This window comes from Oenanthe melanoleuca, chromosome 5, assembly GCF_029582105.1.
Source record: "Oenanthe melanoleuca isolate GR-GAL-2019-014 chromosome 5, OMel1.0, whole genome shotgun sequence".
Taxonomy (NCBI): Eukaryota; Metazoa; Chordata; class Aves; order Passeriformes; family Muscicapidae; genus Oenanthe; species Oenanthe melanoleuca.
Window position 1 is genome coordinate 55,632,518 of NC_079339.1, and position 18,462 is coordinate 55,650,979.

The following is an 18,462-nucleotide window of genomic DNA, read 5'->3' on the forward strand; positions in this document are numbered from 1 at the left end:
AAAAACACACACTCTTCAAACACTGATAACATGATACAGCAGCACCAGTTCACCAGACTAAGCACATTTTCCAGGAAATGGTGTAAAAACTTTTGAAGTCAAGCAGCACTGAAATAAATAAAAAAAAAATCAAAAAGGGTCAGAAGCAGCTCCATTAATTTTTTTTTTTGTGTGTCAGCTAACACAGACTGTGCAACTGTGTCTTCTGTTGTTTCTCTTTTTTCTTTCAGAAAATCCCCCACAGCAGCAGAAGCAGCAGAGGAAATGAATTGTGAGTTCTGTGCCACACAAACATCTGAAGGGATTTACTCCTGAGCACGCAAGGAGCTGCTGGCCTCAGCTGGGAAGGGATGCTCAGCACATGCTGCTGGGCTCTGCCAGCCTGGGATGCACCCACTGGGAATGGGCACTGCACAGCCAGAGGGGCTGAGACAAGGTGTTCACACCAGGGGTGAGTTACCTGCCTGCAGGAAGAGTTTGGCTTTTCAGCAGTGCCCCAAAACCTGTGAGAGGGTCCAGCTTGGAGAACTTTATCACTCTCCACAGCTACCTGAGGGAGGGTGCAGCCAGGTGGGGCCATGGAGAATGATACTGTTCCTAGAATGAGAAAACCTATAAATTGTAGAGAAGATGCAAGAGGGAACACAGCTCCCAACACTGAAGGGATTTTCAGACTTTTACAGAATAGTCTGCCAGCTTCAGGCCAAAAAGAGATGGGCAAGGGAGAAAAATCAAAGGGATGAGGTGCACAGGAGAGGTGGCAGAAGGAATGTGCTTCACTGCAGGCAGAGCCAGAGGCAGCCACAGGACAAGACCCAGCTGATCCCTGGGTAAAGGGAACATAAAAATCAGGCTAAAGGCTACAGTCTATCTTGAAACCAGGTGATCAGGTGAGTACAGCCCCTTATCCAATGCTAATATGAAAGCTCCACATTAGCTATTAGACAATAAAAGCTGGGCTGTGGCCTGGGGCAGGTTTATTCTGGCACTGAACTCATGCCCATACTGAGGTTTTTGGGTGCAGGCAAACTGAGACCCTCAGCCTAATATCTGAAAAAGGGAAAGATTCAGCCCACCAGGCTGGCACCTATCAATATTTCCTTAAAGAGCAATAAAGTTTTCATAATGAAATTTCCATGAGCTTTAAGAGTGTAAGAGCATTAAGTTAATATATTTCTGCTATTAAATATTTACATTATGTTAATTCATGCTGCACATTTAATTGATATTACTATCACCAAAACCCTTCTAAATCAGGCTTCTGCTTTGTTGTTGTTGTTGGTTTGTTTTTTTTCTCCCTGCAACTGATTCTTGACATCTGATCTGTCTCCAGTTCTTTACTAGGAGTTAACTGTTGGAACCCTGGGGAGGGTGACTTCACTTGCTTTCCTATTCCAGCTAAGACAGCTGTAGGTGAGCATTAAAATCCCCCAAATCATAAAAACTTTGTAACAACAGCAAATACAAAGATCAAAAAAAACCACTCTGAATTGCACACTTCCAGGTATTTACAACACAATCTACAACATTCTCAGGGTTAAAAATCAGGTAACAGATTCCTACTGTAACCCTGGCATGGATGATCACCAGAAGAATAAATTACTCTTCTAAAAGAATACTTCAAAAAGCTTCTAGCATTTTGGAAAAGGTAATTTGGATAAGCAGGAAATGCAGGGGGAAAAAAAAGCACAGCTCAAAAGACCTGAAGGACAAGCTTATCCAAATAATCTTATTACACTTGGCCCAGAGATTCCACAGGTTGTTTTAAAAAGAGACCAGAAAATGTTTTGTTTCCTTAAAAGCTTTTTAAAAAATGTTTTATTGCATGTTTTTGTGATATACTGTGAATTGTTTTGTTACCTTCTTACAGTAGGGGACAGGACTCAAATCTCAGAGGAAGGTGAGTGCTCTCATCGAGCTCCACTCGGAGCCAGAACAAACTCAGGTGTCCTGCTCAGAGTAAGAGGGAAGAGCCATGATGCAGCTTCAGCAAGATGAAACCTACTAAAAAGAATCAGCAGGACACTGGACAGTGTCACAAACACTTCTATTGCTGAGCAGCAGAGGTAAAGACAAGAAAACACAGAGCTAATTGTATTTTCTTTATCTCTCCCCTACTGTACAAATAAACTCCCTGCTTCAAATGTCTGTTCTGCAAACATTTAATTCCACACATGTCTAACTTGTAGGTCACAAAGTTTTCAGTCCTGTTTAATAGGATTAAAAACCTGCAGCAAGCATTTTCTTCAAGTAGAGCAGCACCCCAGAAAAAACTGTTAACTGGGAAAAGAGAATAAATCTCTCCCACAGCTGTGGCTAAGTAGGACCTTTGAAAGGCTACAGATAATTTTAAAGCTCTCCCACTTCCAGTAATAACACTGGAAAGTTTCCACTAAAATTAGTATGCACAAATTAACTTCATCAATATAGGAATTCTCATTATATTGGTGAACTTCCAACCCTGCAAGCTCACAAATAAGAGCCAAGCACCAAGTTCACCCAAGTCCCAGAGACTCTCCTGTGTATTTGCAGGGATAATTGTCTTAGTTATTTCTATCACAGAATCATGAAGGTTGGAAAAGACCTCTGACATAGAGTCAAATCTTCAGTAAAAGCAAGATCTTCTTGTTTTTTGCCAAATTCACCTCTGCTCCTTCAGAATTGTTAGAATAATCTCCTCTACTCTTAAAAAATTGCTGAAAACTAAAACGGAAATGAGTTAAATGACTTAACCAGGCTTCAGGGTTCTGCCTCTCTTAAATTAGCTCACATAAATGCAGCCTCATGAAATTCAGCCACCAGGAACATCTGCAGTTGGCCTAATATTTCTATCTGAACAGCTTGGATAGCATTCAATTTTATTATTACATGTCAGGATTGAAGAAACCAATTTAAACAAACCAACAATGCTATTCAGAGGTATATTATTCTTTGGCTTTGAGGAAAAATATATTAAAATGCATATTTTCAGTTAGATAGGAAAAAACAGTCTTTTCATACACTCTGAGCTGGAAAACAAAGGGATATATTTTCTCCCCTATGTCTGCTGCATTAATGTGAACCAAGGCTAACAGTCAATCTTATCATAGCAATTCCATTTTTTTAAATCCACAGACTCTACTGTTTTATTTTGCTAGACGATTCAGTGGTTCTGAGTTTTAACCCTTAAAGGGATGGGGTTGTATCTTTAATTTCTGTTCACAAAGTTTGCTTCAGGTCTCAGGTGACAGCAGAATCCCCTCCTGCCCCTTCCCAAGGCTTAATTTATTTAGTCCATGTCAGAATCCTTCCAGCTCTGTCTATAAAGATTTCCACAGATGACAAATGTGAGCTGGTTACATACAGGCTCATATTTGCTTTAAATCATAAAGGCTAAACCCTTATTTATTTTAGCCTTTAACATCCTTAAATTCTTAGAAATTACATTACAAAGATCTGGCTTTTATTTTACAGTAGTGAATCAGGGCAAAAGATACAAATGTAATTTGCTCCTGTGTGATGTAGTATTTCAGAAGTTGAGCATCCTAATCCATCCCTAGTTCTCTTGAAAGCCCCAGACCAGGCGACCTCTGGGGAATGCTGGAGCTGAAGCCAAGCACATGCAGCTTTATCTTGGAATTTCAACATGAAAGGGAAAATCCAGCAAAAAGGAGGGAGTTTTACTAATAGTGATCATGATAAGCCCTCAGCATTTCATTTTAATCTAACTCCCTTGAGCCAGAAAACTGAAGGAGGCCTGGAAAGTTTGTAAATCAGGGACAAGAAAAGAGATGTGATGATGGTTTGTGTAGCATTGCACTAAATACACACACACGATGTAATTGCCTGTTTTATTTAGTGGAATCACTTTTGAAGATTAGAAATATTTCCAATTCCCGTTTACTCCAATGCAAGCCTCCACCATCGACAGGCGTAACGCGGTTTGTTCAACTGATTCCAAACCAAAAAAAAAAAAAAAAAAAAAAAAAAAAAGAAGGAAAAAAAAAGAAAAAAGAAATACAATCTCAAAAGTTAAGTTAGAAACTAAGTTCACACATTTTCTTTGGGACCAGGAATCTGTACATAGTACAAAATATACATTTATTGAACTTTCTGTAAACACACAGTTTGAATTGTGTAAAACTGTAAATAGTGGGTGAACTACGTGGAGAATAATTTATTATATATTGTTATACATTCTACTTAAGGAAAATAGTTATGCTCTTGTATATTACTCTGTTAAATTTATAAATTCCATAATGAAGCTGTGTAATCTGCAAACATGCTTTTCAAGCTTAAATCTCTCCATTCGTAACACACATTTATACAGGTCATCAATGAAAAAAGTTACACTTTCCACAAAATAGATATAAAGAGGTCATGAATTTTCTAAAAAGACAGGCACAGCATGTCACTACAAACGAGACTCTTATGGTACAGTGTGGAGTCAATTCTGTGAGAAGACAGGTGAAAACTCTCTAATTCAGCATGTTTGTACGTGGTCTTAGGAACAAGACAGATGCTAGAACCCAAAATCTCTGCTTATAAAGATTTATAAAATAGCCAGTCCTGGAAGTCAAAGCTCACACTTTTCAGATATCCAGCACACCCTGGCTAGGAGAACCTTGGCTTTTGTGTCCTATCAGCTCTTGGTCACAAGTAATTGAGTTTTCTGAGCAGTGAAATACCCGCCAAGAACATTTGCATAATTCAGCACTTACTCCAAAAACCGGATTCCTGGCACCACAGAGTTAGATCCGGTGAACAAACACAATTTAACTCTGGGTGCCCAAGGTCATCAGCAAGTACAGGCTGGGAAACCCCAACTCCAGCTCCTGGGGGCTGCAGGGCATTAACCTGCAAATGTGGGGTAACAGCATCCCAACACTGGGGACTCTGGTGTGCAATGCCCAGTTTCCAATGTAAGAGGCTGGAAATTCCAAATTGCAGCAGAATTCTCAGTCTGGCATCACTCAGCAAGAATAAAAAGTTCCCCTATAAACACTGTCAAAGATGATTCCATAGAATGGTCCATAGAATGGTCTAGGTTGGAAAAGCCTTAAAGATCATCCAGTTCCAACCTTTCAGGAGCCCTTCACTGGACATGGACATAATTTTATGTGAATTCAGGACCTTTATTCCTACATTTTCAGGATCTCATTGTCTTTCCATCCCAGATATGTCATTTTGGATTTCATTTATTTGCAGCTAAAAGAACTGTACCAAAGATCAAACCTCTTAAACAGTGCTCTTCTGAGATTTTAAAAGCAAAAAAATTCTTAGACATTTAAAGAATTAAGAAATTATCTCAGATTAATCAAACATTTTGCTTTAACATTACCACTGTCTTCCCTTTGGCTTTGAAAAGTTTTTTCAAAACCTAAACTGAATAAAGATTACATTTGTTTTTCACTCCAAGAAAAAGTGGTACAGTTAAGGATCCAACAACACGTTCAAAATTTGTATTTCATTGTTAGCAAAAGTTCCATCAATGTCAGCAGGATGTAAAGTTAAATTTTTGCCTGATTTTCCCAAGTCGATCTAATTTTCCCCTGTTGTGTGAACAATAATAATGTGATCCAGCCTGAAATCCCAACAGCAAAAATGAAATCAGCTACCCAGTATTTGCACTGCTCAGACTGGCTGGAATTCAGTATCAGCTGAAATGAAACTCTGGACCTTAATCTATAGTCATCAGTAGAATAAAAGTATTGAATGGTTTAGGACCTGCCAGTCTGTTTTCTCATTTTTCTTAAAACTATTTCCCAAAATAAATAACAATGGCAGCTTCTTCAACTCCAGAGGCCTCCTCACAATACACATGGGGAGTCCTGCCCACCTGTAAAAGCCCCACAGCCCCACCAAGCTCTTCAGAGCCAACACTTCAAGGAAGCAAAAAGGAATTTCAGCTTTGTTTCAATGTTACTGAGCAAGCTGAGAAGTGCAGATGTTGTGCTCCTAAAGGAACATGGTACTGGCTGACACAGCACCCACACTTCAGATAAATGGCTGGTTACACACTAGTAAGGATCACTGATTTTATTCTTCCCATTTTGGAAAAAAAGAATAAAGAAGAAAGCAGGTGCCTAGTGATATTTTAAAAAGCATTTGGGCAGGAATCAGTTCAAGCTATGTGTAAAAATCTGGCTATGCATAAATCACTCTAGAAATCTGACCTGTCATCCCACTTCTATCCAAGTTTTGACACCTTCAGATTTTCTTGGTTCTAGAAAAGGCATTTTTGAAGTCAAACCCACTTTCCCAACTTTTGTGGTGCAAAAGTTAGGGGGTTTTGTGGTCACAGCATTTAAAGCAAGCCTCTCCCAAAACGCTTTCCTAAGACATCATCATCACTCCTGTTCCCTTAGCCTGGAAGCAAAGACTTCAGAAGAATGTGTACAAGAGATTGGGAAAAGAAAGATCTGTTTTACTGCTACTCAAAAGGAACATCAAACAAAAACACAGGGAAAATGAGGAATATGCACAAAGCCTAAGTAACTACAGGTCAGCAGCTCTGACACAATCAGGAGATTAATGCTCCAGACATTTTCTTCATGTGCTAAGTAAATGGTATAAATACTTGTCATTTTCCTAGAAACAAATTGTCAATGGGAGACAATGTAAACTCAACTTTTAACATGTCTATTTTTTTTCTACTTGAATGCATTTAGTGGTCTATGACACTAAAGAGAACCTTCAAGTTTTCCCACAGCTTCCTGACCTCCTGTGAACATGTGCCATAGCCCAGGTGGCTGCTACCTCATTTACAAAGAAATGTTATTGGCAAAATAAGGCCACAGAGTGCTTCAGATGTGCACACCTGGGTCTGCAGAAAGCTGCAGACTGTGCAAGCACTCCACAGAAAAAGCTCACAAAAGACTGGATTCTCTGATCAGTATTTCAGACAGGTCAGTCAAAATTATTTAGCCACAGAGTGATACTTTTAAATTCTGCTCCTTTTTAACAGCTTACAGCAGCAATCACATTCCTTCTCTGTGCTACAGCATCCTGGAAATTCATGTCTGGAGCCTCTTTTTCCCACTTAGAGTCAAGAAACCCCTGCAGCCAGAAGGAGAGTTTACACCCTGAAGTGGGCTATAAAGGCTCAGGTATGATCACCTCAGACACAGGTAGTTGTAATAAAGAGCCACACTTTTACCTAGGAGACATTATCTTCATACCTGGTGAAGCTTGGCATCAAGTAATAACTCATTTTCTACACAAGATTGTCAGGTACAGCCCTGTAGCTCTACAGTGTGCTTTTCTGAACCTGTGCAAGGTACATAAGGTTTGTCTCAAACACTGTATTTGTCAAAAGATGAGGAAAAGGGCACTGCTTTCCTAAAGGTTAGCCCCTCTCAGACATGGCCAAGTTTAAATACCAAGGAATTGAAATACACAAGTCATTTGTGCACAAAAGCAGCTCAAGAAGGTGCAGGTAGGGATGGAGGTGAACATCTTGGCATGATGAAATCCTGATGTACATTGAACTAAGGTAAACTGTAACAACCATATCATTAACCCAGTTGTGGCAGCCGTGCTGTCTTTCCCACAGCACACTGCTCCAAACCTCTACAGAATGCTAACACAGAGGAAAGCTGTCATCACAGAACTTACACACAAGACATTGAGACCAAAGTTTGATGATTCCAGTTTAAAGAAATGTTTATCAAAGCAAAATGTTTGTCTTAAGTGGGGAAAGATCTGCAAAGGCTTCAATGCTCCCTACAGAGGCCATAATTTATCTGGGTGTGGTTTCCCAAACTGCGGCAGGAGGGGCGGGGCAACCATTCCTTTGCTCTCAGTCCTGTCTCCCCACTCTCCATTTTTCCCTAGCACCAGCACCCCACAGCTGGATTATCAATTCACCCAGCTCTAGAGGACAGGTTTTTTCTTTCTCCTTAACTGCACACCCACCTAAGGACAAGCACTGGCACCAAAAGAAAGGCAATAGGGGCAAATTAGGAGCAATGATTTAGTCTTGGCATAAGATCATGAAACCATATCCTTAGACCATAAACTACTAAAAAGGGAATGCAATAGGAAGTATCTCCTATCCAGGGTATAAAATTAAGGCGAGATTCTTATCAGGGAATCAACTGAAGTGAAAACTGATCCCTAATTTTGTTCAATGATCTTGAACTGAGCAAAATGGCTCAGACATGACCCCATATAGTGACAGCACCAGCTTTGCACTAAACAATGTAATGGACGTTGAAGTCAGTGTAAATTTGAAAAGATCAGTTTTGGCACCTGCAGGAACTCTCAAGGTAAGCATACCATGACTCATCTGCTGCTCAGTATTCAGCAGCACCTCGCTGACACAACCTACGACTGCCGCAGCTCGTTTAACACCAGCTGATGAAATTCCTCCCTCCAATTCTGACTCCAGCTCAAAGTTTAACTGAATGATGGCTGTGCCTCAAGGTCATGGTGGTGCTGCTCCTGGGCCAGCTGCGAGCAAGCCCAGCTGAAAGGCTCAGGCTCTGTTTCTGCCCCAGCGTAAGTACCGAGGACTCTAGGATACAAAGGATTTACAAAGCCTTGCAAACCTAGGATCCTACTTAAAGTCACTGCATTTAGCTCATCCAACATGGGTAAAAGCACATTTTAGAAGCCTCTGTCTTGAACATATTTTTCAATGCTGAATTAGCGAGAATTATTCGGAACAGTTGTCTATAAAGCAGTTTACAGGTATTCTCTCAGAAAGATCAGCGAAACATTTAATCTGACTGTAACAAAATTCACAGAAACTGTAGCCAGTGAAGCTGTCAAATGTAGAAGGAAAACAAAGTTGCATGGCATACGAAGCAAAGTAGCTTTACAAATGTCATTTCCTTTTAAAAACAAGCAAATCGGGACCATCCTATTTGAACATGTATTTAAAAATACATCTGTTAACATCACACAATTTTCATTTTTGTCACACAGGAATCTTTTTCCAAGAGGGAAATAAATAGCACACAATATTTCAAAATAAAAATTGCTGCCTTGCCCCTGAGGTGCTAATGTTTTTAGCATTTAAAAAAAAAAAAGTTTCTGGTGCAAGAAGGAGATGCACAAAGGTGCAAAAGTGCCTTTTTCTTTTCAGAGCAGTGAAAAAAGTACAGCTTGCCTCTTTTCTAGGATGCTTTACACACTTAACTCGTTTATTCTGTAATCAAAGTCTGTATCTAAAATGGCAGTGTTGATGCATACATCATAGTTCAGTGCTCTGAGTTCATCAAAAAGCTGAATGTAGGCGGGAGAAAGGCCTGAAACGGGCTTTCTGCCACTACCCTCAAACCTACTCACATCGCCTGTACAACAGCAGAATGATTTTCTTTCTAACCTTCAGGAGACCTCGTCAGAAGAGGCTTCAGAAATCTCCTTTGTCACTGAGACAGTTTAAGTGATTATGGTTTGAAGTATGGCTTTTCACACCACAGTTTTGCTTCTGATTTTTAAAGTTTAAAACTCAAAGGTTCCACAGTCCAGTTCAAGGTTTAGCAGTTTCCAAAACTAAACTTTAGTCTCTATGAAAAAAAGGACAGAATTTTATCTGCCTAGTCCTAAATTAAGTTTAGCTTTTTCACACTAATACGCCATGTATTATTAAATATGCTCGTTAATTAGGTGCCTGTGAAGCTATAACTTAACATCATTATAGTTTTGCACTCTACAACAAAATTAGACATTTTAAGCATTTATTCATAGGTAGGTAAGGAACTGGTTCTTTAAGCAAAAATTGCTATAAATTTATAAATACAAATAGTGCTTATGTTTTCTTCATTCATGCTTGAACAGATTACAAACTGAATACAATGAAGTTACGTTTAAGCACCCCACATAGACAAGAGGGATAAAAGAAAAGTTTGCTGGTATATACTATACTTAGTTCCAAGACACTATAAGTTACTTTTTCACTGTTCAGTGTTCCCTAACTCTGCATTAGTTTTAAGGCTATATATACAAATATGTATATGTCAAAGTTAGGGAAAGACAAATATAGCAAAATGCATTGTACTACATTTTCCTATCAAAAAGTAATTATACACCAAGTTCTGATTCTGTTTAACTGCAGTAAATGTTACAATCTACTTGTTTTACTGATTTTCCTTTTGAGGAATCTGCCTACTAAATGAGTAAACTACATATTAAATACAATATTCTCAACCAAAAAGACAATACAAGGTGCACAAAACAGCAGTTTTGCAAACACGACTGACTTGAAAACTTAATTTTTGTATGCTCAATGGGAGAAAGCTAAGCTTAAATCAAATTAGTTTATTATCTTATAAAATTTTAAATTAGAATTTTAAACAACAAACAGTTAAATATTGTCAACATGCTATACCTCAAATCACAAGTACTGTTTAACCACTAGTCTCTCATTCTAAGTAAGTGGATCAATTAAAAACACACACCATAAAATGTTAAAGATTGTCAGGCTTTAACAAATGTATTTTTATCAAACAGTAGGCAAATTCAAACCAATGCACATCTTCAGTAGGGAGGGGCAAAAAAAAAAAAAAAAAAAAAAAAAAAAACAAAAACAAAAACAAAAACAAAAACCAAAACCAAACCCAACACCAAAAAGCCTGAAAAAACCCACATTTGTAAAAAATAGGATAACAGATTAATCCCACATCATCCTTTAGCATATGGCTATGTCTTGGGCAATAATCAAAATCCTTCCCATTTTAAAAATGGGCTACCAATTAAGAAAAATATTCTTCCACAAGTAAAATATCATTTACAATGGCACTGACATTTTAAAAGGCAGGAAAAGAAGGAATTACACATTTATGGGTAAATGTCTTGTTTGTTAAATCAAGCTTTATTGATAAAATGGAATTCAGAGTACTTTTCTTGGAACAGCAGCAGACCCAGCCAATCAGGATTGTAAAAATGCTGCAGACTCCTACTTAATGTAGAAAGTTGTCTTCGTGCTCAGTGATTAGTAGGTTCAGCTAAGGGTTAATGAAAAAAGAGGTGCAAAGAACCAAGGCATTCTAATCCCAAGATTGGTACATGTATGAACAGGATACTGTTAATAGGGCATGATTTAACTCCCACTGAACTCAAAATCACAAATCCCTTCCATTCAATGCAGCAGGAGTGCATCCAAGAAAAAGATGTATGTTTGTTGAAGAATGTGCACTACACCTAAGTTATTTTTCCACTGCCAAGTGAAATTCACACACTGCAATTTCTGGTAGGCTGCCCATGAGTTCAGCTTTCATATAAACCAAAAAGTTATCTTTAACAGTTTTGTGCACCTCTTGAGCACCTAGCTGGCTAGGCTGCTGCTCCTTGCAATCCAAAACCACAACATGATTTTTTTAAAAGGGATATATATATTGTTGCATCACACAAGCCAAAACATTTCTTCTAACCTTTATAGTGATTTAAAGCGGTTCATAATTAAATATGAGCATTTTGTACAAAGACAATTGCACTTTACAAAAACAAAATCATACAACGTAAATTGCTGGAGTCTGATTTACAACATGAATTTATGGTTTGAAATCACGTTTACAGAAGTCTGTTTTACAAAAAAGATCAGTTCCTGGGCTAGATGTCGTACTGCTGTAGTCACTCTCACCAACACATCATATTCCCTTCTTTAATTAAGGTTGAGGATGGATGTTAAGAAGGGTCACTGAGGTTGGGCTGCACTTTCATTTGCAGGATGAAAGGTGAACTCCACAGCTAGATGAGCAGTTTTACCACATATCATCAGTTGAGGCAGAATCCTTAAAGAAAAAAGAAGGAACCCTTTAAAGTCTGGAGTGCCCATCCTTGCGGCAGTTTCTGGATAATCCAGACTGAAAAGGGTAAAGACTTAAATCATTTCAGGAGTCTGTTTTCTCTCCCCTTCAGAAACAGCTTCTAAAAAGTATCTAAACCCCATATATTCTTAATTAAAGAAACATTAGAACCAAGAAATTTCAAAATATGACTGCTTAATCAATCCTGAAAATAAGATCCTAGGAATGTTACTCAAAAGCATTTCCAGAGCCTTTCTAGCTATTTCCTGAGTAGTTCAAAGCAATACAAAATGGATACACTCAGCTCACAGGTGTGAGAAAAGAGCAGGATGTGCTCATGCCATGTGTTATCACCATTATCATCTTTTGTGTTCTCAGCCCTCCCTCGCTGCATGGGAAGATACAGACATCAACTGACACCCTGTTATAACTCAGAGCTATTTTAACACTTTTAATTTAAGGTTACAGAAGAGTAGTTGAGGCAACCGAAGGAAATTGTAATTTTGGATGGTAATAAACTCCAAATGGAAGAAATTAAATGTATATAACAAAAAAAAAAACAGATATTGAAAGTAGAGACAAGTTGTGCTCCAAATAATTGCATGGCCACACTACTTGGTATTCCAACCTATCCTGAGTGTCCCAAAAATTCATTCAATTTAGGCCCACAGGCAAAAGCAGATTTTGTATAACTACCACAAGCCTGACAAATGTTTAACCAATTCCTGGTTTAACCAGTACTTAATTTTGCTGAGAGTTTTTAAATCCATTTGCCTTTGTGTCAGGCCTGTTTCCTTTTCCCTTGCTCTATATCCATCTTTCTCTACCAGCCTCATCAGGTGGGCTCACAGGTTAACCACGAGCAAGTGGGGCCACAGCTCTGCAGCTGAAGTAAGAGCTGTATCAGCAGCACAGGAATCAGAGCAAAGTGCTGCTGTGCATCACCTTTGGTGGTTTCAGCATCACCTTCAGCTCCTTTCCCCTAAGCAATTAAGGGGCAGGATGGACTTTTACAACAGCACATCCTGGTGCTTCCACTGCTACACCTCCCCATTATTACTGAAGCTGCAGGAGGTGGAAATATTACTCCTCTTCAAAAGCACTGCCTTACTGACTCCTTGGAGAGGAAAGAGGATAATTAAGTCTCTAGCAATGCCACACAAGATAATTTCTTAGCACTGAAGTTCTGCACCCTTCATTCAAACTTGCACACAGAATCCATTACAAACCAGAGAGGAACAGTTGGCACGGAGGTGTAGTTAAAAAAAACACAAACTGAAATTGCCCTTTGCAAAAGTACCACCTCCAGCTTTTCCTTCAAGACCAGAAGTAGCAAAGGAGAGCAATTATATGAAAGAGCAAAATGGTTGTTTCAAGAGTGAAGAATAAAAGCAGCATGAGTAAAAAATGCAGGAGCTGCTTGCCAGCTATTCCATATGCAAATTTCTGTATCCCAGTTGCCAGCATTAGCAAAAAGTTTGTGTATTGTACATTTGTAGAACAGCAACATACTACAGAATGTATTTTGAAGGTAAAGCATCCTCTTTCAGCCCCTATTCAGGAATTTTTATGCTAAAAATAGAATGAAGGTTGCCAAATAAAACTAGTGCACAGTTGTAAAGCCAACGCACAATCTTTATGTCTGGCTGCATTTCACTTGTGTCACATCCAAGCATGTAAATAATTTCTGCTGATAGTTAAAGGATCAGTTTAACTGCTCTATGAGATACTGCACTTTCAGTGACAGAATGTTATTTCTGGTGATCAAACTTCCACTGGAATCATGCTCATTTCACTGCTTGGGTTTTTTTCCTCCCATCCTGACAGTGGATTTATGTCTCTCTCAGCACTGACATATAAGTGTTTGCTTGCTGTAAGATGCTCTATGCTTAAGAATAAAAGTGTTTACACAGTCCATTTGGTAAACTAATATATTCTTAACACATTCGTTTAACCTTTAGATTTTTCTTCTTGATATTTAAGGAAAAATGTCTCCTATAAAGAAGGGGGAAAAAGTCCCCATGACTCTTTCCACCACTTGGAAACCCAAGCAGGATTGAAATAATGGAATTCCAGAGGACAAAGGAATCAACCCTACTGGAGTTTTGAGATGATGATCAGCACAAGGCAGCAGAAAACAATAACAAAGCACAGTCCAAAGAGCAAAACAGTGTTTTTCCTTTCTTGGGGGAAGGCTCTTTAACAGAAATTTGCAGTATCTTTACAAAACAGCTAAAATAATTGGGGTGGGGTGGAAAGAGAATGTAAGAGAAAAGATACTTACAGCATCATCATTCCTGTAGGGATTCAGTCTGTTATACACAGCTTCAATCACACTCCGTCTAGAGCAAAAAACAAACAAAAAACCCACAAGATTTTAAGGCTGTGTTCTTTTTTTTTTCCCCAAGTAAAATTCCCAATTTTAATTTAAATGCAAACTTTAGAAGATTCCAAATTCACAGAACCATGTTTACTGCAAGCTACCACTGTCCTTAAACCTTCCATATCCTGTAAAACCTTTAGGCTCAAGACAAACAAGGCTGAATCTCCCTCAGAGTTCAGCAGGAGAAGAGCACAAACTGACAGGCAGGTCCTCACTTTGAAAAAGGGCAGCAGAAACCTCAGTGGACATTGAATGTCCTGGTCATCTGTGTGCCCAAAAACCACTGCAGCAGTGCCTCATGTATTATGGTATGTATTATGTACTACTTCCATAGGGGAACAGTGGTGTGTTATTTTCTAGACACACAAAAATTACATTCTGAAGTACATCTTTGTTTGTGTTACATCCTAAAATGTACTTTCCACGTGCAAACATAAAAAATGTAGTTCTAGAACAGTATTCTTCTACAATGATGTGCCAAATACTCTCCTGCAATTTTTCTTAAAAAAAAAAAACAAAAAAACAAAACACCCCAAAAATTGCAGTTTTGTGTATTGTATCTTCAGACCAAGATAAATCTTGTCTGGTGGAAAAAAAAAAATCAAAAAATTAATTCAAGCATTTTGACAGTTACCTCTTTTTTAAAAGGCCCATGCTTAGCATACTTAAGATAGCTTAAAATTAACCTTCATCTCTGGGATTCTTGACTTTTCTAATACTGATATAAAATTGATAAGGATTGATAAAATAGGAATACAACATTTGCAATCAACACGCAAATGAGCAAACTGATTTTTATTTATTTCTTTTATCATAGGGTGAAAAACTGAGAGACAAAAAAAACCCTTGAAAACTGGTAAGAAAAAAAACCCAAAACAACAAAACACAACCCAATGTGAGGCTGAAGAAAGAAGCTGCCTTTGTCTTTCTCAGTATGTAAGAAAAAAACTTTGGAGGGAGAACAGTAATGAAAGTGGGGAGAAAAAACCAGAAATTACAGATTGGACTTTAAATGCAACTTTCTTTTGGATTCCCTTCTGCAGAACCAAGTAAGATGAAGTAGCAGACGTGATACAAAACAAACTTCAAAGAACAACCTTTAAACTGATGAATGCATGCAGAGCAATCACAAAGGAGTGCAAGAGAAGAAAAAAAGCAGATGACAAGCTTTGTAATCATCCTGCAACACTGAAGAGTCAGGAACTGCCATGTATAAACATCATAGTGAATGATTATAGGGCATGAAAGAACAGGCTGGATTTAAAGCAATAAAATCAAGCAATTACACACAAAGTACATTGCATATATGGATTGGAAAGTTTCCCATATCATTCAAGAAATAGGTATCTTTGATTCTAAATACAGGCAGGTTTCTTGGAAAGCATTATTTTCCTTTCAAATTGGCAATAGTGCTTTAAGTTACATCAACAGCCAATTAAATCAATATTTCTCTAAGTCCCTACTCAAACTAGCATCACTGAGACACAAAATCCCACTAAAGTCACATCACTTCAGCATTTCTTCACAACCATGATGCTATTTCTAGCCAAAGGAGATTAAGAAAAATCAATTTGTATGCTGCATTTCATGAGTAACTGACTCACTCATACTTCAACACTACAGCAGCCCATCATAAATAGATGCTATTATACTTTAAATTGCCATTTCTCCTTCTCCTAGTCAAATAGTTCCTATAGGAACAATATTGTTTTCTAGAAGCCATCTTTACAATTATAATTTTATAATTTATTAATTTATAATTTATTTAGTTACGTGCCTAAAGTCCTGATCAAAAGATCACTGAAAGGCCAAAAATACTCAGTATCATATGTGCCCAATGCATTTTAACACAGCACAGGCTCATGAAGAATCTTTTGAACAAAAAGCACTTGCTTTGGGGTGTAAACAAGCTGAGCATATTCCTTCCTTAAAGACTGAATATTTGAGAAACTACAGAGCATCATCACTGAACCCTTCAAGGACAAAGTCAGCTATATAAAGCTACAAATTTAACTTCTCACTTTTCCTTTTTGATAGACTTCTATCTCACTTTCAGATTTGTCACAAGCAGAGAGGAACAAAAGCAAATTTTTAAGCAATTACAACATGGCTACAGACAAGAAAAGAAAGCTGCCAAGCAAAACATTTTATGCATATCACTTCTTGTTGAAGTGTATAACACTTCAGTCCAAGTAATTAAAGTCAGGGCATTATTTTCACATGTTCAAATGTAAATCCCCCCAGCCCAGTTAATTACATAAAACAGACACTCAGGCCACCCTTAAAAACCCCTCATTCCTTCCCAAAACTACAGTTTGACATTTAATTTTTGCAATGATTCATAATCAACTCCATTCTTAGGCTTGTCCTTTTCATCCAGAACAGCTGAGTAATAAAAACTGGAGAACAGATCATCAACCTTTTGTCCTGTGCCCTTCCTCCCTCCCTGCCCCCCAACTTTTAAGAGTGGCCTTGCAGTTCAGATGTGATTTCAATCAAACCCCACATGTACACTGATGTGAACTCACTTGCTTGCCAACTCCCCCCCCGGCGGGAGGTTTGGGATGCTCTCAGTTGCTAACGTACGCATCACGTGGACTAAGTCTGGCACTCCTTCACCCTGCTTCTTTATGATCTCTGGGAATCAGAAGTACTTTTTTTGTAAGTGCAGTCCAAATTTAACTTAAAAAGATTGAAACACTCAGTTTTATAAAAAGGCAGCTTAACATTAAAAAAAAATTAAAGCGACAGACCGTACTCAACATGGTAATTGTTAACTTTGGTTCCATAAGGAAAAACCTGTAACAGATTTGACACAGATTTACTGCTGTTAAACATGCTGACTTGGTTTTAGAAATACACAGCTACCTAGTAACAGGAAAAAATAACTTTAATGGCTTTCCTGCTATACATTAGATAGAAGATGTAATATCTTCCCACAGTATGCCCAAGGCATGGGGCAGATATTAACATCAGCTTTATTGCTGCAACACAAGGTAAGTTATTATTGCCATCACAGAAAACATAGGATTTTCAAGAAATAAAAGGTTACACGTCAGAAGTAATTCCCATGGCTATATGTGTATTAACCAATACTTGTACCTCACTGCATTACAGCAACATACAAATTTTAAGAATTATTACACATAAATTAAAAGCCAGGGACATCACATCTAATTGGCAGTTTCATCCTCAACTCAGGGATACTTAAATTCAGGGCAGAAACTTAAAGCTGATCCACTCCAGCTTCTGGGTGAAGACAATCTGCATTAGAGCCACAACCACATCTGTCAAGGCATTCATTCTTTAACTTTATTCTTAGGCCTGGTTGGTTTGGGTTTTTGTTTTTTTGGTGTTTGCTTTTTTCACTTTTCTCCTCAAGCCAAAAGCATACAATTTTATTTGAATTCAAGACATTTCAGACCATACCACCCCTGAAGAGTCACTCTTTAAACAGCAATTTTATGAAGTTTACAGAACAAGAACATTTTTAAAAATGCGCCTCATTCACTTCTCTGTAAGCATGAGCTCTCAGAAATTGCAAAACACATGAATTTTTAAGACCTGGTGCTGCTCATCTTCAAGTGAGTACTGCAACATGCATACAATAATGTACACATATATGCACATCTACACATGCATGTATGTACATGCACACTACTATTCATGTAATAAAGCATTTACACAGATTGAAAGTAGCTGGAATTCATTAGTACCTCTTTTGAAAAAACACACAAGCATTCAGATTTTGCCCTAAATTCCAGAAGAATATACCAAGTTTCCATTTTATAAATTGTGAGATAAGGCACATTGAAAGCTCTTAAAACCAACATGTAACCAGTCCTTTTTAGTTAAAACAAAACCAAACCTAAAAAACAACAATTGTGAATTACTTTTTATGCATGTAATGGTTTTTCAGGGCTGTGTGTGTTTACAAAAACCATCAGCTCTGTTTTGCAGTCAGGCTGTGTAAATTATTTGCAAGGTATAGTGGAAACACTGCCTAGTCCTCAACCAGCATCAAACTCTGCAGCACAAAGCTTTAAGCTGTTTACTCCAAAACCTAAATTTTAAGTACATGACACTGCACACCAGAGACACCTCAAAACCTTGCCATTTCCTCAAAATCTACAAAGTTCATTTTACCATCTAATATTTAGAAAATAAATAATCTATGAATCTTAAATCTGAATAAGAAGCCAAGATCTCAGATTTGGTTTGCCAAGTTCCTTTATTGTGCAATTTTGAACATCTAGAATATGCTACATTGTGCTAGTGCTAAAGTTCTGCTGTACAAAAATAAGGAATTTATAGTTGACCTATACTACACAGTTTCACAACCTGTAA

General features: G+C 38.0%; 1 protein-coding gene across 4 annotated transcripts in view; it reads right to left on the reverse strand.

Moving 5' to 3' along the window:
- Positions 1-1,932: 1,932 nt before the first annotated feature.
- PPM1A (protein phosphatase, Mg2+/Mn2+ dependent 1A) overlaps positions 1,933-18,462 on the reverse strand; it is a 36,801-nt gene continuing 20,271 nt past the window's right edge. Inside the window, exons 4-6 of one of the 4 annotated variants that reach the window (XM_056492103.1) lie at positions 16,644-16,752; positions 14,017-14,074; positions 1,933-2,004 (exon numbers count right to left, since the gene is read on the reverse strand). In XM_056492103.1, the coding sequence (XP_056348078.1) occupies positions 2,002-2,004; positions 14,017-14,074; positions 16,644-16,752 (170 nt within the window). In that variant the 3' untranslated portion in view covers positions 1,933-2,001. Of the gene's footprint in view, positions 2,005-10,777; positions 11,790-14,016; positions 14,075-16,643; positions 16,753-18,462 lie in introns of those variants that run through there. The other 3 variants (XM_056492101.1, XM_056492102.1, XM_056492104.1) reach the window with 3 other exon arrangements.